The following is a 24,855-nucleotide window of genomic DNA, read 5'->3' as shown; positions in this document are numbered from 1 at the left end:
AAGTGGAATGATCCCACTTATCCCACTATGGGGCAAACCCCACTGGTGACACCAAATGATGTGAGAGGGGTTGTAGGAGCGTGTTTAGCGCTTCTGCTTGGAAATCCTTGCGGATTGTGCGGCATGCTGAGCAAAGGCAGCTTCAGGCGGTTAGAGGCAGTCTGCGGCGGGTAGCGTGTGTGCTGTGCCATGCTGTTAGCGGCCCATTCCCGCGGCAGGGAGCGCTGGGGGAAGACGGGGCAGGATCAACCCACCCAGCAGGACCTGACCCTGCTTGCGTGTGGTCACTTACCCACGAGCGATAAGGCGGAGGTCAGCTTGCCTTGCCACCGTCCTCCCACTTCTGCGTTCAGGTCTCGGAGGCGCTCCGCGATGTTTCCGTAGCACACAAACCCGTTCCCCACGGAGCCCCCCTGGCACGTACACCTGGGAAGGGATCATCGTTTTAGCTGCGCGCCGATGCCCCGTGGCGTCATCGAGCCTCTTGCTAAACCTGCGCTAGGTGTTACCTATTGCTTCTCTGAAGGCATTTTCAGGAGGCACCAGTGCATTTTAGTTTAATCTTTGCTTCTGTATGCTGTGAAGTACGTTGGTGTGTAGGGCAGCCTGGTGGCTGCTTGCCTGACGTGATGTCCTTCTGTCAGCCGGGGGCTATGCAACCCCCCTGGCTGCCGTGCAGCCTCTGGTCCCCAAATATTGTGGTTGCTGGAGCCCAAAAAGCCACTGAACCCGCCTGCCTGTGGGCGAGGAGAGGCTACGGCATCAATGTGCGGGGTGCCACCCTTGCAGTGGGGAGGTGGTTGTGTGAAGCCCCCACTCACTACGTGGGACTTGGCAGGATTAACGGTAGTTATGTATGAAGCGGGTGATGGCAGCTCATCAATAGTTGTGATAGTTGTATGGGATTGGTAGGAAAAGGCAGGCAGGGGTGTCAGTCCTTTCAACAAAGTCGTTGTTTGTTACCCTACCCTTTAAGTAACGCAACCATTTTGGGCAATGGTGCTTGTACCTAACGCTATTTTTTTTCTGAAGCTGCTGAAGCACGAAATCTCATGCTTTTTCAGATGTATGCTTTATGCTGTTGCTGTCTCTGTACTGGAAATAGCATTTCACCTGCAATACCCTGGCTGTCCCCTGGGGACTCCAGCCTGTAAGAGGTGTCAGTGATGTACGGTTGACCCAGTCCTACGTATGTCCAAACCAGACTCAGGTCGTGGTGCCTGTGAAAGGGGCAGGGAATGCCTTGAGATGGGCTCAATATCCTCACTGCCTTGGGATGGGCTGCATTTGAATTAGCGCATTGCAGCCAATGCAAAATCTAAAGGAAATTCATGGAAGAATCAGCACAAGTGTCAGTCTGACATTTTCTGTCCTATGAGGGGGGGGAACGAGCCTCATGAAAATGGAATCTTATTGTCATGAAAGACCTCAGCATCACAAGAGAGGTGGGGAAGAAATTGTTGGTTGTCAGTGTGATTGACACATGCTTGCTCTTAGGTGCTGACGGGTACAAATGGTTGTGCGTTTCAAAGAGCAGCTAGGACTTGTGTATGCCTTGACCTTGTGTCAGCCTGACTGTTCACCGGGAGAGGTGGTTAGTACTTTCTAAAACATCTGGGCTCTTCAAGGCTGCCTCAACGTGAGGGGCCATCGATGCCTGCTGGTTTTGCCAATCTCGGGTCTTTCTGTTGCAGTCTTCAGAAAATCAGCCCCTGCTTGGCTGTGCTTGGGAGACTGGCTGGTGGTGTCAGTGCAGTGATTTACTCATTTTCAGTGCTAAAATTAAAGCAGGTGCTTGTCAACATGTAGCACGCACAGAAAGAAGCCCTAACTATGTTTAGGAGGCTAAGCAACTATATCATATGTGTTGCCAAACATTGGCTTTTAATAGTGCCTTTCCTAATTAAGTCTGCAGCATGTTCAGTATTTGTATGAAGCCCTATCCATAATGATTCATCTCTCTGGATATTTTTTATAAAGGCATCATTAGGGAAGGAACATTACGCAAGCAAAAGATGTTCTTTATATAACTAATGACCTAACAGTTTGCATGTGCTGGTTGTTACAAACACACATCTGCCACTCACACCCCACAGTAGTATCAACCTGATGCCAAATCATCTCCTGTTCCCCACGTACGGTCTCTACCATAGCTGTTTCTCTGGTGATAGCAATATTTGAAAATCCCCACAGTCCCTGCAGTCTGAGGGGCTACATATAGACTCAGAGGGGTGCTGGGATTTTGGCCAAGAGGCTCAAGCTTTGACTCCTTCCAGTCCTGGGTAAAAATAGCAGTCTAAAAGCATCTTAAATTTTTAGGATGTGATTCTGATGGTAAGCCTTCTTCTTTTTAAGGCGATCTCTTGGGCAGAGGGTATGACTGTGGAGCCCAGATGAAGGGTTTAGGGCTGGGAGAGAGGAGCAGCTCCTCCTTGGGAGCTGACCCCTTTCATCTGATGGGGTAAATATTGCTGTATTGATCTACCTCGCTCCCTTCACTTCTGAGCAGAGAAGAAAAAACCTGAGGCTTCAAAGGAGCTGAGGAATAGTTTAGTAGAAAAAAGAAACTACCCTTGAAATATTGCACAAATCAGATCAAGGTTTCAAAATAAACCACCTCAGCTGGTGGTTAACGTAGGAATTTTTTTTGGCTATCGTTTCCAGGGGCACAGTGAACTGCAGAAATACCTACGTAGTTTGAAACTTCTTTTCTGAGGACAATATTGCTTATAACTGAGTGGGTATCCAGTAACAAAGTTTGAATCTGACTGTCAAAGGAAAGCATTTAGCAATTATAGATTAGCACCTCTTGCATGGGATTGTACCCTTCAACCTGTTTGTCCCCTCACCCTTTCCGATGGAGTAATTTACTCCGTGTGGCCGGGCTCGGGAAGGACCAGCTGGGTGACTGACTAGATTAGTTTTGTCTTAGCTTTGTCTGGAGGATCTGGTTTGCAACTCATACTGCATATGGCTCTATAGGTTTTGCTTTGAATGCACTGTGTACTGTACAGGCTGGGTGCCTTTAAAGAGCAACAGCTTTACAACAAACCCTGCTGGACTATTTAAACTTAGTTGTTTGCTGTTTTCATGATATGCTGCATGGACAGTATAGGCAGGACTGAAAAAGATGGGACCTGTTACTACTTCAGCTTACCCAGGAGGGGGAAAAGCACTGTATCTCTATAGAAAAGGGGAGATCAGCTTTCTGTCTCCATTTTGCCTGAAACTTGTATAACAGAGTTTTGGTTTACGAAGCTACTAATGCCTACATTGAAGACACAGTCAGAGTAAAAATAAGAGTGAGATTAAAAAAGAAAATAATTGAGTTTAGCTGAGGGAAAGCTAGTTCTGCTCAGAAACCAAAGAGTTTATGGTCTAATATTCAGTGTAATTCTGCACCAGTTGGAGCTTCATAGCTTCTGGGCAAGGCTGAACATAATTACTGTGCTGAAGCAACACCATGGAAAGTGTCAGCAATCACTCAGGAAAGATCTATATGGGAACAGAAAACAGAGACAATCTTGATTTTCCAGGAGGTCATTATCTTCACAAACTAAACGTTTGTCTTTTCTACATCTTTGTCTGTACAAAAGATTTATTCCTGTACAAAGCATTTGATTCTGGAGAAAGTAGAAGTGACTCTATATGGGGGAAACTAACAGCATAACTGTGCCTTTAATAAAAACAAAACCAAAAACAAAAGGAAGGAAGCAATGCAGGTTTGTGGCCCCTGTTACAGCTTTGTGTTTTAGAAGAAGTAAAAAACCCCACCAAATCAAGCCCTCCCAAATACATTTAAAATCTGGGATGCAGCCAAGATACAGTGTCTGTCACTTAGCAGAAACAATTTATTGTGCTCACATTTACCTATCAATGTTTTTCTCTGCAAAGTATTTTTTCATAAATGGATTTTCCTTACCTGGAAACTAATCAGTATAGTTTCAATTTTTTGCCAAATAGATTTAGTTTGATTTGAATCCCACTCCTTTCTTCTGTATTTGTTTTTGCCATTAAAAGTCACTGAATGATGTGCAAAGCATTTGGATTGCTTGTTTCCTCCCCCCAGTCATAAATTTTTAATTTTCTCATTCTGAAATTCTCAAAACTTCCTCAGCTGTTGAAAATTGAGTTGCAACAGTGCAACAATAATGAAGTAGGAAAGGTCCTGATTTATGTGATGTGGGATTTTATTGTAATTTTCAACTCATGTTGTGCAGTATAGTAGTATACTATACTAAGTATAGTATAAGTATATACTAAGTGCAGTTTGAGTAGTATAGTATGCTCTAGAAATGAACTAGGGGATATTCTAGATAAACTTGTTTGAAATGCACAATAGCTTACACAAAAATGATGTTGATATTACACTGTAAGAGAAAACTGCATGATGAAGCAAGAACTGGCAATAAGAATACTCTCCTGAGTGAATGCTTTTTGTCTATATAGATCTGTATGATAAATAACTTGTCCCCAACTTAGAACTAATGGCCTGTCTTGTCTTTCATATTTAAACTCTCAGCTCCTGAAAACTGACATTTCAGGGACACCTCTTTAAACCTGGTACTAGCCATCACTGGGCTATGGAAACATGTGATCCAAATTGTTTGGTTTAAGGTAGCTTTGTTAAGTTTAGTGTTAAAACCGACCTTCCTCCTAACATCTGTGTAGCAGATTTCTGTACAGGAAAACAAACTCTGCCAGAGGTTTTGTAGTTTCCCACGTGCTTGTCTCAAGGCTTTGAGCAATCTGCCGAGGTTGGTGTTGCTTTCAAAGCATGGGGGTCAGATTCCCTCATACTAGTATAGTAAAAAGAGCCAGGGCTCCAGTGCTGTCCCATGACAATTAATGCCGATTAATTTTTAGCATGCTGCCTGGCATGTTTCTGGCCCACACCAAGTAGCGTTTTCCCTGGCAGTGCCCAGGCACAGTTGAAGGGTTAGCATGTGCCAGGGACCTCTGCCAAGAAGCAGTTACTCTGTTTTGGAAGAAGAAGAGACTCTAGCTGTGAGCCAGACCATGCTGCTTGCCCTGAGGAACAGAAGAGGTCTTGGTCCTTTTTATTTACTAGTGTAGAAATGACCTCTGAGTGCTATAAAAATAAAACTTAGTAGGTATTAGCAGTTGGACTGATGAAATCAAACACTATGCTAATTGGTTGACCCTAACTCCATTAAATCTTGTAATTTGTCCTTGGTAAGGAAACCATTAATGATAACTTCAGGAGGTGTTTATCCACTGGATTTGTTTTAGCGGCTTGTTTACTAGGGGGAGGAGGAAGAAACTGGGCGAAAGCTTTAATAAGCAAAAAGACTCACGTAATCTGTCCTGGTGCAACCATTGAGCATTTAGCTTTTTTATGGCACGTGTTGTTTGTTTCACAGATGTCCGTCATGCTGCATCCTTTCCCAGGCATGAAGTTTGTGTAATGCTCCTTGCATTCACAGTGGGACTAAATCAGAAGGATGGGAGAGGGGAGAGAAAAATTAGACATGCACAAATTGTGGATTTTAGCATATTTTCTGGAACTAGGGTCTAAAGACAGTAAGCTGCCAAAGCCTTAGTTAATCACCTGGTGAGTTCAGGTGCAAGTATAAAACTTATCCATATTTATACAACTCCCTTCTATGTTTTATCTGATCCAGAAAACTACTGACTCTCAGATAAATTTCCTTCAGATAAAACCCTTTAGATTCACTTCTGTAACCAGAGAACATTTAAAATCAGTGTGGGTAGGTCAAATTTTTTACCTCTGTTTCCACAGCCCTCTGCCTCGCAAAACGAGTGCCAACGCATATTATTAACAAGCGAGGTGCAGCAGCACTTATATGAACATGAACTGCAGGATGACCCTGGATGACTGACTCCCTTTTTGGCTCTTCAGGGTATCCAGGCAAAACAGGCATGGTCTTCTGAAGTCTCGAGTTCTCGGTGGCAGGAGTTTTACGCATGGAAACCTGAGCCAGTTCCTGACAGCGTGAATAATGTGCAGCCTCTATATGGTGACATTTTTGGTAGTCCTCAGAGACCCAAATTAATTCTTTCCTAAATACATTCACTGTAGGTATTTATCTGCGGTATCTGTGTAAGAAGCCTACCGGTCTTACAAACCCACTGTGGTCAGAGAGAGAAAATTTAGCTGGGAGAAGCTTCATTTCAGTGCCTTCATTTTGGGGAGGCAAATCTGAGCCAAAATATTCTAGGAAAAAGCACACTATTGCCATTCCCATTTTCAGAGGGGAAAGCACCATGTAGATGCATAGAGAGGGAGGTAAAGGGACTCATGCCTGGTCACCGGTGGGGCTTACGCCAAAGCTAGGAGTAGAGCTTGGGCTCCCCGAGACCTGTTCCCATACCCTCAGGGCTTCTTTTCAGTGAAGAAAGCGTTATACCTTCCTAGGCAGTTGACATAAGAAATGTCTGGGACACCCGTTCAACACTAACCTTTCCTGGACCGTCGTAGATGCAAATGGTAGACTGGGCAGGGCAATTCCCATATATTGCTTGGCAAGGGTCTATGGGTAAGCAGACTTGACCGTCCCCTCGGTAACCTTCTCGACAGGTACATTTGTGCCGATTTGGTCCGAGGTAAATGCAGTCAGCGTTAGGATCGCAGACCTTTTTGGAGCATGGGTTGATAGCTTGTGGAAAAAAAGAAGTGAAGTAAATGAGTTACTGCCCACAGTTCTGAAATTGAAGACGAGGATATGCCAGAGCACCTCCATGCCAAACAAAGCCCGGGTGGACTAAACTTCTCATAACAAGGTATTGTGGCAGCATGAAGAGAGAAGGGAGGAATGTGTTTATACTAACGTCGCAACCAACTGTTTGCTTTTGACCAGAAATAATCACTTAACTTGGCAAATTGAGTTATAAACAGATTAAAACATGTAACGTGCTCATTAAAATATCACAACTGTTTCCCTGTTCTCTGGTGGATTTTAACCAGAGAAGGTCAGGTAGGTGATATGAGGTCTGTACAAGCTTTAAGCATGTTAGATCAGTTGGAAAATATTTCTCAATACAATAGGCCTTCACTGTTTTCTTTCCGGTAATTAAACAATATAATGTCATCCGTTCAGCTATACGGAAAACTGGCCAGCAAGTGCTTTAGTCGAGTCTTCCACACTGCTTTAGTTTCAGGACTGGACTGGAAGCTCACTAGTTATTTCCGTGAGCCCTTTTTTTCAAGGCAATGGCATTGTTTGTCCTTGTTCATAGTCCAGCAGTGCTTGGAGAACACCTGCTCACAGCTTTGTGTCCAGTTTAGGATATGGTCAAGCACACATTGTACCTGGAAGGTGGCAGGCCCTGGACTCACCTAAAAGGTGGTGTTGCTAATTTTCTTCCCCTTTCCTCCTCCCTTTCTTCCCTCTCAGCTGGGACTGAGAGAGTTGGCAATGCTCAGCTTCACTCTTTCAAGCCTTCCCTTCTGTTCTGGTGTGAAATCACGCGTGTACACACACATTCACGTGCTCAAATTGACCACAAGCAATGCCACCTCCAAGCAGCGCCTGGGGCAGCCACTGCCATCCTCACTTAAGTGCTTAGCTGTGCTGGAGTTGCTTGTCCTCTGCTTCCCAGCCAGTCAAATGTAAAAGACACTGGCTCAAGCCACAGATGACCATGGTATCTAAAGGCATTGGGACAGAGGAGCAACATCCACGCAGACTGCATCAATACAAAACCTGAGAGATGTAGGGATACTAGCATCCTTCTCTGCTGGTTGCTGCAATTTCTTTGTCTCTCACTTGCCTATGCTGTCTACTAGAAGAACATCACATTCCCTGAGGAGTGACTTTCTGATGTCTTGCTCTTGGATGGTGTTCAAGCCTATTCAGAGAGGGTGACACCATAGTTAGGACCAAGAGGACTCAAGGTAAATGTTGCCAGACAGGATAAGAAGTATTGTACTTGTGGCCTGATCCAAGCTGACATTTCCTAAATAGCTGGTGCTGTAAGACATAATGTAAGTAGAGGAAAGAAAATCTGAACTCTTGTAATAAAATCAGACTATTCAATGGCAAGTTAAGGAGTCTATAAAGACAACTTTAAGGTAGACTTTTACGTCTAGCTGAGATACTCTTAGCTTTGTTTCATGAAAAATAGGGAAGCTCAAATGAGGTTTACTTGCCCGTAGAGTTTATGCTTAGTGATGAAGCTGAGCCACCACATGATGGATATTCAATAAATATAAGCCCTTGGTTGTTGTTGTTTATTTTTATGGAAGCAAACTATAAGGTTGAACTTTAGCAAGTAGAGGGATGTGATGGGAATGGATTTGCAAGTACTGATGGCCCAATATCCACACTATGTATTTTAAGGGGGTTTACTAGCTTTAGTCTGGTTGCATGGACTGAAGCTTGTTAGCAATTGGAATCATGTGCTTCTGAAGCACATTTTAGGGTTTAGTTTCATCCTGAAGGAATCTAGTCGGTACACGTAAGACTGCTTTGTGATATGAACCCAAGAACAATTAGATGGTGAGACGTGGTTCAAAAGGGCATTCAATATCTGAACTATAATACCAATTATGTTGTATACAAAGAACTCGGTGGGCATGAAAATTACTCACGTTCACATCGTGTACCATCCCCGTGGTAGTTGGGCAGGCACGTGCATTGCAGTTGTCTTCCATCCTCACCTGAGGCGGTGCATCTGGAGTTTTCAGGGCACCGCAAGGCCTCACATTCCGCTATTGCTGAGGGACAGAGTGCGACAGGTTAAGCTGTGTCAGCACGCTCTGCCAGGAGGCGTTGCGTTCTGCGGTATACTAGTTCAAAGTACACTCGATCTAGGGACCATCGATCCCATTGCTGTCATCATTTTTCTGGCGGTTGAAGTGGTGATGATGGCTATGGGAGCCCACATGCAGGGTTTGAGGTCTGGTGTATGTTTGGTTGCTCTAGAGTGACTGGCCTCGGTCTAATTTTACATTCATCCTCACCAATTCTAACGGTGTCAGAGCTGTTGAATATATCTTACTTAGAAAACAATTTACTTACGCTGATCACAGCTGAGCCCTTTGTATCCAGACAAGCAAGAGCATCTTCCATCCCCTGTAATTCCACTGTTGCATACTCCGTGAACACAGTTGCAAACTATATGGAGAGATGGATTGGCTTTACGGAATAATAATGGTGTTCAGAAAGACATTGTTAGTGTTTACCCATAGCAAACAGTGTCCTGGCCAACAACAGGTTAAATATTACAAAGTGTAATGTTTCAAAACCAAGCTTTGACCCGAGTTCCTGAATTTATAGGATTCCATTAATGAGAAGGTCAATACTCACAGCTGCGTACATCAGTAAATAACATACTGATTTTTGCAGGCTGATAATAGCCTGAGGGCTTGAAAATCTTCAGGACACACACTATAAACACCAAACTGACTAGTTGCTAATACCATAAAACTTGTAAAATTTGACATACAGTCTTGAGCCAAAATTGAATATTATGTGTAACATGGACCATTTTTATAACTATTAATAAATTGCTCATTTTGGCTTCAATTCTGTTTGCCTCTCTCAAACACCTCCAGAAGAGATGAGTTTTGTGAGGTCCCGTGTCATCCCCCCCCCTCCCCCGGACACAATTTATTTAGTTAAAAGGATAATTAGGCACTGTGTAGGTCGCAGGCTTTTTTCTGGTCCTATTCCTATATTCTGTCATTTCTGGTTATAAACCTTGTGACAGTATGTGCACATGATTCCCTATTCAGAGTTCAGGCAACTATGAGACCCCTTTATAAGTGGTTTCTGAAGCCTTATGTGTACTTAAAAGGCTTTATAGTTATAATTGTTTCAATTATGGTAGTGATGCTTTTTAAAAAGGCCCTGTACAATTACACTTGGAAAAGCCTCTAAGATGTACAGAGTTGTACTGGTGACTTCATGTTTAAGCTGCAGTGATGTTGCGTATCTCCTTCCCTTTGCAAACGTATCCTGTATTCATGCAAATCACCTACACTAATTAATTAGTAGTATTCTACCTACATTAGTAGTCCTAACACAAAAACGAGGAGCATCCAGGGCGTTGCTGAAAGGCAGTTAGTCATAAATGCACAATATTTATAGGTGCTTAGAAAACTTGGACGAGTTCAAATATCTGAAAGCTGAAGTGTAAAATATTGCTTAAATTAATATGCAGTTGAATCCTCCAGTAGCTTCTTGGAAAATAATTACATTTATGATATTAAATTCATTCAAGTACCCTATTTTCATGAAAATGTTGGCTCAGTTACATTTCTGTGTATCAACACTGGCATCCAGTGGACAGCTGGTGGAAAAAGGGCCTTTTGAGTCAGCAGTGGTATAGGATTAGTGTAAAAAGGCCAACGCAGATCATTTAAAGTGAGGCCGTTCGTGACCCTTTTTAGAAGTAACTTTCTGTACATCTTGAGGGAACAAAAAGAGTTTTACTTAGAGATAAATAACTATTACCAGTTAAGAAAGAGATGTTTCTTAATATTTTTTTTTCAGGCAGTTTTCTGATGTATTGCTTTAATGCTCAGCTGGGGTCAGGAAGGCAAACAAAATACTAGAAATCATTAAGAAACAGGCAAAACTGGAAAATATTATACAAATATATACACTTGTGATACACATTTTAAATAGTGCACATAGCTCTGATCCCTCCCTCAATGTCCTGCTTCTCCTAATACAAGTATGGCCAACCAATGAAATCCTCTACCAGCCAAAACCCCAAACTAAACCAAACCCATCCTTTTTCGCACTTTTGACTGAATTGTGGAGCTCCCTGGCACAGGATACTGTGGAGAGTAAAAGCAAATTGGACTCAGAGCCAAGGTAGGTAATTTATGGAGGATGGATTCAGGAGGAGCCTTTAAACACTAGAATTTGAATGCGGTCTCTGGCTGCTTTTACTCTTTCCCTGGATATCAACTATTGGCCTCCCACAGGGGATACTAGGCTAGAAGGACTATTGCCCTGATTCAAAATGGCCTTTTTTGAGTCCGATGTACTGATTTAAATGCCATGAGTATTTCATGCCTTAATACAGATGGTCCAGTTTGTAGATGTATTTAGAAACCGTACTAAAACACTGTAAGCTACTATAAATTATGCATTTGGTATGTTCCCACCCAATGTTTTAAGTACCATAACAACCTCCTGTATTTAGATCAAATAAATGCAAATCCATAATTTAGGGTGAAAAGTGGATAACACAATAACGGGCTAACAGGGAGGCATACCTCCACGAACACACAGATTATTCCAATCCCTAATTTATTTGACTGTTGGCTATGAAAAAAATATTCAAGACAAGATTAAGATATTTTTGTAGCACTACACTGAGAGTGTTGTCTGTACAGTCCTGAGTTGAATCCAGCCCCACTGTGAATGAGGAATTGAGTAGCTGCCTATTTTCTTTCGCTGTTGTGTTCCCTGAAGCAGACAGCAGCTCTTGATGGGAAACCCTTAGACCCTCTACCCGTTTCACTGTGATTTCTTAGTGTCTGAATACAGATTTCACCCACCTTCTTATCCCCATTTCAATAAAGAAAGCTCAGTCTTACCTGATGTGCAGTAAGGACCAAAGAGATTATCTTCAGCACATTTTTCACAGGCTGTCCCACCAAACCCTTTCTGTGAATTATAGAATGGAAATCAAACCGTAAGTTTCTCATCTACCTCTATACAGATTGATAAGCTTAGCAGCCTGAAAACAGCATCTTTAGCTGCCAAAAGAAAATAACACAAAAGATTCAATCAGCAAATCAGAAATAACTACTGCAATCTAGAAAACATTGTCTTTTGAATGATTCCCCCCCTCCTCTCTCTGCCTTTTTAAAAAATAATTTTTAGATCTTATGCTTCAAATCAGATGTTCTGAATATCAAGTTAACAATAAAGAACAGTAATCAAGCCTAATACCTAAAGCATCCTTACAATTGTTAGCTTGTATTTTCTGACTACTTCTTACTCTGTCTCTCTTTTACCTGTCCCCAGGAGATGTGCTTTTTGATGTAATGGAAAGATTAACCAGTAGAGGGGGAGGTAGAAAAGATTCATTTGAGTTGTTTTTTTAAAAAATCTTTTTGGCTGAAGTTATTAAGCACTGCACATTGCACCCTCAGCAAAGGGACATTGTATTGAGAGTGTAGTCCCAAGTATAAGTACTTTCTAATTAGGGCAAAAAGTCATAAGTAATAGGACACTCTAAAAAATAGGGGAACTCAAAACACCTGTTTCAGGAAGGCAAGATGGAAGAACTTTTTAATTTCACCTGAACATGCTCAAGTCTGTAGAAATAATAGTGTGCAATCCAAGCAAAAAATGAACTCCAAGCAGATCATCTCTGCTGTTTCTGAAATACTTTCCTTTAATGCATTTATACAATGTAATATGCGGTATTTCTTAGCAGAGCTTACATGCTGTCGTTACATTTGTTCATTTGAAAGAAAGGACGTACCTGACAAGTGCACGTTCCATCCCCGTTTATACCCTGGGAGCAGCGTCCTCTCCGGTTGCAGGGTGACGCAGCTCCTCCGGGACATGCTAGAAATGACAACGTTTAAGCCATCAGCCAGCTTGCTCTGACCCTTTTGCTCCCCTTGCACATTAGGGGGGACAGCCTCGGAGGCTGCAGGGTTTTGGGCCAGGCAGGGACCTCGAGTGACTGCTGCTGTTTTGCAGCTGCCCAGATCTCTTCATTAGAATCTCAGCTTCAGCAGAGACCATCAGCCGCTCTAGTCTGGGAACTTAAGCCAGTGACGGTGATCAAAGGATTGCACAAAAAATAGTTTTCTTATTCTAAAGTACCACATCGATTTTGTCCCTGCTAGTCCATCTCTATCTGCAGGCACTCTAAACTGTTAGCTTTTTTGATGCAAGCAGAGTTTGCCTGACCACTTCTTCTTTATGTTAATACAACTCTGATTGAAAATTTGCTGTCAGAATTCTATCTGATGCTACGTTAGAGTTTAAATAGGCCTTTTTCTTTTCCCCACAAATTGCATTTGCTTTATGTGGGAAGTTTTTCCTCTTCCCTGCTGCCTCCCATAAGACTGTGATATTTGATTCAAATGATCTTGGAAATTGAAATTCGGCTATCTCATAACCCACTGCTGTCCAATGGGCTGTGGTTACTCGTAAAACTTGGGTGCCAAAGATGTGCTATGCTTTTCAGATCCTCTGCTGCTAAAACCATGATTACAGTTAGTGGTATACCAGGTGAGACAGACGCTGACCAAAAACCCCAGCCAGCAGGAGAGGATAAGAAATGACGACTGTATTTCCAAATGAAAATAGTTTAAATTTTGGTTGAAATTTTTCAATATTCAGATTTTTACTGAAAGGTTACCTATAGGAAATACATATTACAGTAATTTTCAGTCAGATTGCTCTGTCAGGTTTTTCCCCCTGTAGGGATAACCTTATTTTTTATAGTTGTGCAGCCTCTCTGTGGAAATGATTTATTAACTCCCTTCCATAAGCCCTTTCTTCCCATAACTGGAGTTCCCATTAGGTACCATAATCCTGATGCAGGTGGTATCTAAATGTATCAAACTCCTACTGCCCTCACAGGTTCTCTGCTGTACCTTACTGATAGATTTATTGCTTGTGAAGAGTCTCAGTTTGTTGTGTAGGTGGAGATGAGCAGCACTGGGTTTGTGCTCCCACTGAGTAATTTAATCCTGATTTAGAGTGTTTAAGTCATGGGGAAGTTTTCATGAAAATGAATTTGTTTTGGACACAGTGATGAGCAAATAAGTAGATGTGTGTATATATACACCTAATTTTAGTGAAGGCTTTGGCTTTATACCATTCTGTTAATATTTCTTAATTTATTCCTTAATAATGAGTCTGTGAGGTCTGTTGGATCTGAATAAGCTTCTTGTGAAAAACCAATAAATTTGAAGATGAAAATTTTGGTGCAGTTTATCACATACTTGCTGAGATAAAAAGTTTTATTAAGAATTGAGATGAAATAGCCAGAATTTAGGTAAAGTAATAAATCCATATACTTACAGAATCTTTCAAGTAGCTTTTAGTGAATCTTGTTTCCTGGCTACCGTGTGATAGCTAAATCTCATCTCTAGGGCTGACGTAGATGCAAACTGTTTAATATTTGCTCTGAAGGGAAACAATTTTACCTGCACTGATGCTTTTATTTGAATGTGCAAAGACAGAGAAAACTCAGAGTTTATGGTATAATTTCGAGGAAAACGTACTTTAAAATTGCTGACAAAACAGGTTTTTTGCAGTTGGCATTCACCACACTTCCCCTTGTCTTCACTGCCTCTTCTCTCTTGTTTTGATACCACCACCAAGGGACAGCTTTATCAGAAGTTTAGCAAATTACCATGTAGTTATAAGAGTTTGGTCAGGCAGATAAAGCGCTTCCCCTGGCCGGCAGGACCACAGGAGGCCGTGCCGGGACACTGGAGCGATGCTGGCACAGTCGTTTGCCACCACCCTGGCACTGGGGAGAAGCGAGACCTTTGCTTTTGTTGAGGATGTTTTTTGAAGAGTAGTAGGAAAGAGATGCTTCTGCTTAGCTTTGACAGCTGTCAGAGTATGAAGGCCAAATCTTGATATCTAGGCCAAAGGAGCTTAAATCTATCAGCTTTTTTGCCTCGTAGAGTTTAATTCAGCACTTCCCAAGCGTTTTCAAATGCAGCCTCTTGGATTACTTCTCTTCATCTGACTCCCTGCAGGCTGAAGCAGTGGGTAGAACTTGTAAAGATGTATTTTTGACCATACGAGTTGACAGAATTAGGTTTCTTATCTTCCTTCTTGGCCTTTTTTTTTTCCTTTTCACTTTTTTTTCTTTATTCTTACAGTGCTTTCTACTCAGTTGCTCATACCACGCACCTTCAGTTGGTACCCAGGCTTTTTGTTGAAGCCGTGTAAATACTTGCCCAGAGTGGGAACCTGAGGTGGGGTAGGGAGTAGCTCCTGCTGGAGCCCATCAGTAGGACATCTGGGCTCCACCAGCTGTGGTATCGGTGGTTGGATGATACTGCCAGTGTTAAAGGGCTGTGCTCTTTTCCCCTGGACCTTCCTCCCTCTGTCCTTTTCCCTTTTTCCTTGATGCCTTTTTACAGAGGGATACATGTGTGGCTGGTTGGCTTGGGGGGGGCCTTGTGGGGAGAGAAGGGGACAAAGCATCTTTCATTCACACTGTGTGTTTCAATGTGTGCTATCGTTTAAGGAAGTCAGAGTGCTATTTAAGACCTAATTTTGTCCTTGCCATCAGATGCTAAATGTGAAGTAAACCCCTAGTCAGGGATTTTTCTCTGGCCTCAGGAAGGACCGGCTTTCCTCCAGACATTTCAAGGCGCGCCATTCGCTCTTAGAGAGATTGCGAAAAATGCACAGATCTTTTTTCTTCCTCCAGATGACAGCAGAAACAATGCTGAGACCTTGATTCTTTGCTTTTTGGGGCCAGGAAGTTTGTCCGAAGGAAGAGAGGGCTTCCTTGCCCCTGCAGCCTCCTTCCCACAGGCAGGGCAGCGAGCTCTGCCCCTCTCCAGAAATACCGATGCCCCTCGCGCGGCCTCCCAGCGCACCCTGAATGATGATCATGTGTAGCGTTGCCTTCCTTCTACCGGGCACTTAGGCTGCATTTGGCGGAAAGATGGTAAATCACCACACGAGTGGTTATCTTCAGAAGAAGACGTGCCCACACGCTACATCCTCGGCTATTTGCCTGTCTTTTCTATAGAAGTAGCTGTAAGTTGGGGTTTGACTATTTTGCTTTAGTAAATAAAGGGCTGATATCATAGCTTGGGCTAAAATGATGTATTTTTTAATCTATTTTGTGGACAAAAGGACTTCACAGACGTTGAACCAGACCTTGACCCTGTTAACTGAAGGAGGAAACGCTCTGTCTGGGCAGGGAAATTTCCTCTGTGGGTTTTGATGCCCAGCTCAGTAGCCTGGGGTTTGATGCACTTGTGGAGATGCTGAAAGGCTTTTTCTGAGGAAGGGGCAGCAGGACGAGAGGCACTCCTGATTACCCCTGCTTCAGTAATGGCCTTTAGCATTTGCTAGAGGTTCAAAAAACTTACAGGGAAAAACTGTTTCAAGTTGAGCTGAAAGAAAAGAGCCTCCTTGCATCAAAAAGTAAAGAATTAAAGAGATTTGGAAAAATTTCAGACTCAGGTGGGGATATTTTTGACCTAAAAGGAAACATTTAAACTTGTGGTTTGAAAATTTAAGGTTTTAAAATCTGTTGTGGAGAGCCTTCTGAATGAAAAGTCATTTTGCAGGCATCGACTGAAATGATTTGTTTTGAAAAACTCAAAACCAAGAGGGTTCCCTGAGTTTTCTTAATTTTTCTATGAATTTTTCTTTTTAAATGAAGCTTTGAATATGGGTTTCTCTCTGAATCCTCTGAGTTTTGGCTGACAACTGCTGATTATTTCTACTCCTCTAATAAGCTCTGAGAAGCAAACTTCTCATGGCAATAGTTTCTGAAAAGAAGAAAAATCACTGCTTTACTACTCAAATTCTATCAAAAAAAAAAAAAAAAAAGAGCTTACCCATGCAGTCTGGGCCCCAGTGTCCCTGGCAGCACTCAGGTTGTTCAAATTCCTTCATACAATGATGCCGACATCCAGGAAAAGAAAGTGTGTGTGTTTTAATTTCTAGATAATACCTGAGGAAAAGAAGTTGGAGCTGCTTTAAAGTACTTAAAAGCCTCCTGTGGGGAAAAATGAAATTCTTAACCTCCTCTCCTTTCAGTGTCAGACAAGAGCACTTTAAGCTTAGTTGTATTGATCTGCCTTTTTTTCTTCATTAAAACATAGATTGCACATTGAGGTCTAAAAAGATCTGTGAAGCTGTTTCTTTTGCATAGTATATATTTATCTTTTTTTTCATTTCTGCAACCTAAGCACAGCAGTTTTCTCTAAATTTTGATCTGAAATAGTATTTAAAAATTATTTAATATCAAGGTTTTTTAAATGCCACATAAGCTCAAAATAGTTACTTTTCCCCTAAAATACCGCTTTTCTTTTTTTTTTTTCAATCTGAAAGGCAAGACTTCAAATTTGTTTTGAGATATTTCTTCCTGCCCTTTACCCCCCTACACATCCCCAGTTTGAAAAATCTGTTATTTGTGTGATAACATATGATATGAAAGATATATAAATATCATTTATATGATAATATATATTTAGCATATGATATATATCATTCATATCAGGTATGCAGAATACACAAAGAAGTGATTTTATGATATCGCTCAAAAGAAAATCGGGTAGGCCATGGATAGCAATGTTTATTTTCCTCTTATACCATTGCTGATTAACTTTAGGCTTGCAGGCTTGAAGTACTCTGAATGAAGCTTGAATTCTGGAGCTGGTGAAGCCAATGATAAATGTTCCTTAAGAAAAATTCATAGAATAGAGCATTTGTAATATGAATTAACATTTTCCAATTCAAGGAGAACAATATTCACAGAAAAAAACTCTGACAGAAGAGGTACCTGCAGTCCGGTATCCCGGTCCCATTGGTAATTTTGGTGTAACCAGCAGGGCACTGGGTTTCGAGGTTTAACGAGCAAGGTACACATTCAGTTTTCATTCGAATGAGCAGCTTTTGATCACATTGCTTCTTCATCTGTAATAGAAGATTAATTAAAAAAGGAAGAAAAAGTTCTCTGAGTTGGTTTAACTCTGCCCCCAGTGGTATTGCTGAAAAATGACAGATTTAACTCAGCTTTGTGCTCACTCACAGCCACAAGCTCTCTATCCTGTTCAGCAGGAGTTCTCCGCTCTGGAGCTAAGCTAGGTAATAGGCCACATATTAGGGCTTTGCGGTAGTCTTCCCTGCACTAAATATGTCCAACCACTGCCAGATAAACCCTACTAAGTGTCCTATTTCTCCTAAGAATGCTTTATCGACAAATGCTAAGTTCAGCAGACTTAAAAGCCAGGTTACTGAGCCAGCATCAGCCTATGGAGCGTTAGTTCTAAAGTTGCCATGCAAACCCAAAGCAGGATGGAGAAAGACAAGTGCCGGCAAGTGCCTTCTCCATTCAACGGCAAAACTAAACATAAGGTGTGGAGGAAGTTGCTCGTGGCTCTGTGCATACGGAGCACAGCACAAGCCTTTGTTCCTCTCAAAAGTGGGTTTCATATTATCAGCGTTACCGTATTGAACTAAAGGACTATGGCTGGTATCTTCAAACTGGCGTAAAAGAATGGCGTCTAGCTTTGCATTCAAATCTGGTAGAAGTTGTGGGTCTGACCCTACCAGAGCACACTGAGAAGAGCAGCGTCCTCTGTTTTTTTTACCTAGAGAAAGCCACAGAAGGAACCTGCCCAGCTTGGGAAACCTGGCTGTAGTCCTCTAGCTCAACTGCCAAGGGCTTGTGCCCCTCACTGTGGAGGTCCCAGTTTCGAGAATGCAAATCTGACAAATGACTTCAGAAGGTGGCAAAAAGGAGAAAAGGCTTAGGGTATTGTCACAGCAGTGGCATTGTGTTTTGTGGTTGCAGAAATCATAGGTTTGAAAATGTCTATATACCAAAAATAGTGTCTGTTTCCTACTACTTAAACAGTCGACCTATTTTAAAGCAAAAAGTCTTTGCTGAACTCCATCTAACGTTGGCTTCATCTTCTTTCTACCCAGTGAGTATTTGTAGAAGTAAGTTCATAATTCACAGTGAGAAATGATCTAATGCAAAATACAATCTTTAAAAAACAATAAAAAGTAATAAATGAAATCATCATTTTGGAGAGGAAGGACCGTGAAGTGCTCCATTTTCTATTCCAAGATAACCATTCATCCACTGTTCTCTAAGTATGGACCCATTTAGGTGGTCTTAACTCACTCAAGCAATATTGGCCATGAGACACTTCCTATCTGACACAATAGAATTGAAATGAACTCTCTAAATGGTATTTCAATTAAGCAGTCGTGTAGTCAATTAAGGCAATGTTTGAATCATTATTAGGCCAACGTAAGGAAATGCTTAATATTTATCTTGAAAACCTGTACCTGCTCACTGTGTGTGCATGCATGTGTGTGTATGTATGTAAGGGCCAGTTCTAGCAGCATCATCCATTTGAAAATATTTACATATATTAATAGTTGCCTGTGGACGTTTTAAGTAGTTTCCCAGATTGTAAAGCCAGAAGGACAATTATACCAGAGGAGCATAATACAGGATAACGGAGCTTCTTGCATGAAATTTAGTTTGAACAAGAAGATTTTTTTAGAAAGCATTCATTTGGTTTGGAAATGGTCAGTTGTGGAGAAACAAACCACGGTATGTTGCTTTTGTCGCAATTTGTCTGTGATGGTTTTGCTTCAGTCTCCAGCCATTGCTCTTCTGTAGCTTGCACGACAGGCAGGAATCTGTTCTGTTAGAGAGTTCACTACTCCCTTCTATGAATACTTACAGTCTGAGATCAAAGTGCATTTTCTTTGTGCACCTAAATAAATAGCATTACTTCAATTGTCTGCCGTGACTCCTGTTTCCCAATTCTTGAGTCATCCCTCAGCCCTCCTCCGGAGCCTGCCCAGTTTGCCAATAGCCCACCTGGATGGGGAGCGTCAGACCCAGCCTGTCTGGGCAATTCCCGTGTGCATGAATGGGACCTGCACACTCCCCCTCCAAGGTCTTCTCTGTCCCCTGCCTTGGCAAATTAACCCTTTGTGCAGCAGCCTCATGGCAGGAGCTTCAGGTCATTTGGTGTGCGGGGTGTATTCTAAGCCACCACTTCCAAGGATGGAGCCCATCGCACTGCTGTTACGTGTTGCTCGATGGGTATCCTCCAGTATTTCTGTCCAGGGATTCCCAAAAAACATATGTGCAAATGCAACCCTGTGCTGTCCAGGTAGTGTTGGCCCTTGTGGGCACGTGTGGGATGCTGCAGCCTATTTGCAGAAGCTCACAGCTGGCCTGGGTGGGTACACTGGCACCTTGGGCAGGATTTCTACATGTGCCACAGCCTGGTAGTCCTGGATGAAGCCCTCACCCCAGCGGTTTCTCCCCTTGTTAGTTATTGTCCTTCAATGTTTGTGATAGCAGCATGTTTCAGTAGTGAAGATTGTGAGGATGTATCACAGACACTGACAAGGAGATTAAGTTTCATGACCTGTGAGGGACTCCATTTGATAGTCATCACCCAGTTATAAGTACATTTCAACATCTATTTAGTTGTCAAATTTTAGTCTTTATAAATGTACTGTTGAAATCTGATTTGGGTAACATTCAAGTATTTGGGTAGTGAAACCTCTTACTGTTGTGTAGATGCACTTCAGGCGTCTTTGAAACAAAAATGAGACCTTTTCCCAGATACGGGTATAATGTGGGTGCAGCTCAATCAGCCATTTGGCAAAGCAGCGGTAAGCGGTGCCATGCCGGGAGGACCGAGCAGCCTCCCTGCCCTCTCGGCAGAGCCCAGCACTGCTGGGGCACTGGACTGACGTGGCTCTTCGGGCTTCAGGTCTAAGGTGGCTCCCGCGAACTCAAACCAGAGCATCTCTGCATCTTGCTTCCTATCCAAAACCACCTCACGAGGTGCCAACACAAGGGGGCTTGAACGCTTCAAGCCTTTCAAAACGCTGGTGCTCAGCACCAGTGCAGCCACCTTAACAGCCCGTCCTTAATGAGAGATGACTCACGCACCAGAGCAAGTACCAACACAGCACAAACACGCAGGCTGGGCACCTTAACTCCTCTGGGCATCTCCACTGAGTCAAATCAGTACTGTTAAATGTTGAAGAATCATAAACTCAGAGTGTTGGCTGACTTTTCTGAGTCTTTAACCAAGTATGCCACTGAAGCCCTGCTCCTCACGGATGCCCGGTGTAAGCTGTTAAGAGTCTGAGGCTGGATAAATTGCTGGGCTTGTAGGATATTCAGGTTCAGAGGTGCAAAAGCTATTGGTAGGAGTGGCTGAAATTATCTCATTGCAGGAGTTGTCATTGAAAAGGCACTCCACAAAATTTCCTTTTTTGAACATGAAAACTCAAAGAGATTTTGAAAAGGTAAAAGCTACATTAAAATAAGTTATACCCTTTCCCTACCACCAGCTATAAAACACTATTTTGGAATGGTGGGGTTATTTCCATTCTCTCCCATGTCCTCATTTTCCCTTTTTGCTGTTAGGGAAAATGGAAGACAGGTGATTTGTTAGTGGCTCTTTTTTTAGAGGTGGAATAAGTTTAACACATTTCCTAGTACTTGTTTGTACTTTTCAAAGTATTTTTCCACTTAAAAACCCAACCAAACAATCAGGGAGTGGCTTCCCCCCCGCCCCCAATTTCTCCCTGTCCTTTTGTTTCGTCTTCTACAAGTGATTTTTCTCCAGAAGGCAGGAATCTAAAGCCACATGTTGTGAGACAGTTTAGATGAGTGAATGTCTTGCTGTTGAACTCCTGGTTCAGATTTGTAACCCAACACTTTCTGCCTCTCTACAAGGGTGGTGAAAACAGATTTTGTGAAATTCCACAGATTGTAGGATTTGTCCGTGGCAAATGCACCACTTCCCCAAAAGCCTACAAGTCTTTTACTTAAATTTATAACTTTGTACTATTACTTCCAAAAGCTCAATTCCTTAGAATTTTTTCCCCGCCTATCTGAAATAGCATTTCTTCCTTGTGGTTAGTAGAATGGATAATTTTCACTATTGAAAAATTTCTGTGTTCATCTTCTGACTTAACAGAAATTCTAATGGTTTTCTCTTGTTGCTTTTGATGAATGTGTCAGCTACAGTCTTTTGCCATGTTTGCCATTTTTAAGAGACTTTTTCAGTGTACTCATGACATGCCCTTTGAGTCAAATTCTCATGTGGAATAAACAGATGCATTTCTGATATTTCAGAGGACTGAATTACAGAGCTCTTAGTTCATAATTCAGTGTCATATGCATCAGTGACTGTTAAAGTAGGTTTTTCTTCTATAAGATACAGTATCTGATAACTATTCTCCCTATAACAGTGAAGCAACCCCCACCTCATAGTGTAATACAGACATATGATAATTCATTACTTAAATAAAAAGCTGCTTCTTACCTCATCTGGGACTTGTGATGTCAAATACGGTTTCACTGCAGCCAAAAAAGCCAAAAAGAATAAAACAACTGAATTTTTTTCCATTGTGAAGAATTTGATTTTTTCCTTCAGAGCCCTCCAGACATGAGGACTAAAATTTTGACGTAAAGTGATTGTTTGTTAGAGGTGCTATTTCTTCTACATTCTTAGACAAATAGTGTAACAGGGCTCTTGGCTTTCTGAAGGAAAATGACTGAAGGATGCAGCATGCGGAGCTTGCCTGCAGGCAGGAAAAATTCCAAAACGCAGGGTATTTGCCGAAAGTTTTCACTGCGAAGCTGAATAAACCCTTCCTAACTGAATGACAGGATATCCTGACAGGGCTCTGATCGTTTATCCCTCTCTCTGAAGCTGTTGACAGCACAAAACCAAGGACACTGAACTGTTATGACAGAAGATGTTTTCTTCTTTTAGGTGGGCATGGAGAGGGGACTGGAGTAACTGCTGTGCTTGTTGTCGTTACGTTTGTCCAACTGATCTAAGGCAGAGCAAAGGATCTCTGGAAGCTGGCTTATCGGCCCTAATAACGTAAGGGTGGTTTCCCTAAATGTAGTTCTGGGAGAAGTACCACCGACTTTATCTCAGGAGGCCAAAAGAACATCTTCCAGCTTTGGTTAGCCAGATAAAAAGGGGGGATTTTTTTTTTTCTTCTCTTTTTGCTTTTTTTGTTAAATCATTTTGACTGATTTCCTGGAGCTAAGCAGACAATAATTAACTCAGCTATGTTTCTGGCATATGATTAGGAGGGATGAGTAGACAGACATTTTGATTTGCCAAAAGCAAGACTGTTTCTCTCTCTTAGAGTTGTTCAGCTCTTTTCTAGTGCTGCTCTTTGCTGCTGCTCTGGTCAGTTTGGCAAGGGCAGCCTCTCCCATGTCTTAAATATCTAATAAATTGGCTGCCTCCAGTTTGCCAGCTTTGCTTTGGGCCCCTGACATTGTCATCTGAAGGCACCCCATAAGGGTGCCTTAATACAAAGTTGTGCTTTGAAGCTAGGTTAAGTTTTTGAAGAGTCCACAGTGGCTGTAAACATAGTGCTTTCTCCCAAATTCCTATTTGTAGTCATGGCTAGATGCCACATTCACCTTTAGACCACAAATATAACACTCGATGCAGTTGTAACCTATTATCTTGAACTCTGTATTGTCTTCCTAAAGAACCCAGTGGTGATACATGTATAATACACAAATTCATCTACTTTTGTTATGTGCTCTAACTGAATATTGCAAAATTGCTGGTAGGAGATGGCTGGGCAAGACGTTTCCTGTGTGCTCGTCAGATCCTGTTCCTTTCTGCTGTACAATGAGGAAAGTAAATAATTTCTTGTTTATGCAGACAAGATAGCAGCCAGGGGTTGCGGTGTACATGCTGATGGTACATACGGCCCTGAGAAGTGCCGCTTCTCTTTCTGGAGGTCAAGGCCTTTCATGTTACTTTGGTTTTGCATACAATGTACGATCTGGCTGGGCAGAAGGAATGGCTCAGGTTTTTCTCCGAAAGAGCAGAATCCTGGAGGATCTTCTCTCCTGTGTGATGATAGCCCATGGCCGCATCCCATCCTCCGTGGGATATTTGGGAGTAAAACCTATCCTTCCTCTCCTGCAGGTGTGCCTTGCTGGAGCGCGGGCAGGGTGGCTGGCTGGGCAGGGTCTGCGCTACCTGGGCAAAACACGTTTGCCTGGTCCCTGCGTGTGCGATGGCAGGAGCTGACAGCTTCTGCGGCGGCTTGAGGTCAGCCGGGTTTCTTGCCTGTTGCCACTTCAGGCAGCGCAGCGATGAAAGGAGCCGTAAATCAAGCACATCCCTTTCCTGTCCTGTAGATCGAGATAAAAAGTAACATGCATCAGCTCTCTCGTTATCTGCTCTTACCTCCCGTATAGGCATTTGTGTGAAGTAAACCCTTTTTCCCTTTCCTTCCTCTCCCTTCGTGTCGCTGCTGACTGCCGCGACGATCGCTTTCCCTGCTCCGGAGGGACCGGCCACCCTTTCCTCGTGTTGGCGATGGGGATTTTCCTCATTTGCGGGGGTTGAATACAGACCGAGCCAGGCTCTAACTATAACTCTGCCCAGCTCCTGCCCTGCTCTGGGCAGAAATAGAGGCTAATAGGTCACCTGGAGACAGGACGGGGCTCCACGGGGTCTCGGGGGGTGGGAAGGGGGGACCCCGGCACTTCAAGCAGCCGGTGCAGCGTGGCAGCGGAGCCGCTAGCCAGGCGGGGAGCTGGGATACTGGTCTGGCCAGTGCCTGAGGTACTGGGCAGCCGGTGGCTCCGGGGCTGTTGTCCGTGCTGGTGTGCTGTTGGCGTGGGCAGAAAGCCCCGTCGGCCAGGTTTTGCCCTTTGCTTTTAGAACCACGACGGTGGTGTCTGGGACCTGCGTCCTTCCTCCCCTTCCCCTGCCGGTGCCCGCGGGGGCCACGGAGCGCGGAGGGGTCCGCATGCCGCTGGGATCCCCGGTGGGGATTTCACCTGTCAACGGGCTGCCCCACGCATCGCCGCGTCTGTGCCAATTTTTGTCTCCGCTGTCCTCCAGCTCCTGCCCTTTTGACGTGTTTGTGTCCTCTCCTGGCGGTGTACGTCTGGGGTCGTCCTCCTCCAGGGTTGTGGTGGCAAAGCTATCACTTTCTCGTTACCTTGCTGCTTATACAGCTCAGCTGAGACCTTCGTGCTCTCGCGTTTCCCACTCTCACTTTTTCCTGGCTTTAGCAGGGTATTTTATTTTAGTTTTGTGCCGTGCCTCTTTCTGTGTCCAGCTGGAGTGGTGGAGAGGTCTTGGATCTGTTTGGTTCCTACAAGAAGGTGAAAATTTTGGAAGCC

The 24,855-nt window shown here is 43.1% G+C and overlaps 1 protein-coding gene across 1 annotated transcript in view; it reads right to left on the bottom strand.

The window, feature by feature from the left end:
- The window catches only part of STAB2 (stabilin 2), an 87,319-nt gene extending 63,735 nt beyond the window's left edge, over positions 1-23,584 (bottom strand). Inside the window, exons 1-10 of the mRNA XM_010566362.1 lie at positions 23,474-23,584; positions 17,461-17,594; positions 16,514-16,629; positions 12,436-12,521; positions 11,540-11,609; positions 9,006-9,101; positions 8,576-8,701; positions 6,445-6,641; positions 5,319-5,452; positions 293-426 (exon numbers count right to left, since the gene is read on the bottom strand). Coding sequence (XP_010564664.1) covers positions 293-426; positions 5,319-5,452; positions 6,445-6,641; positions 8,576-8,701; positions 9,006-9,101; positions 11,540-11,609; positions 12,436-12,521; positions 16,514-16,629; positions 17,461-17,594; positions 23,474-23,584 — 1,204 coding nt within the window. The remainder of the gene's footprint in view (positions 1-292; positions 427-5,318; positions 5,453-6,444; positions 6,642-8,575; positions 8,702-9,005; positions 9,102-11,539; positions 11,610-12,435; positions 12,522-16,513; positions 16,630-17,460; positions 17,595-23,473) is intronic.
- Positions 23,585-24,855: the final 1,271 nt, after the last annotated feature.

The sequence above is a fragment of the Haliaeetus leucocephalus genome, unplaced genomic scaffold (assembly GCF_000737465.1).
Source record: "Haliaeetus leucocephalus isolate CR32 unplaced genomic scaffold, Haliaeetus_leucocephalus-4.0 Scaffold206, whole genome shotgun sequence".
Classification (NCBI taxonomy): Eukaryota; Metazoa; Chordata; class Aves; order Accipitriformes; family Accipitridae; genus Haliaeetus; species Haliaeetus leucocephalus.
This window is presented reverse-complemented; position numbering and strand designations above follow the sequence as displayed.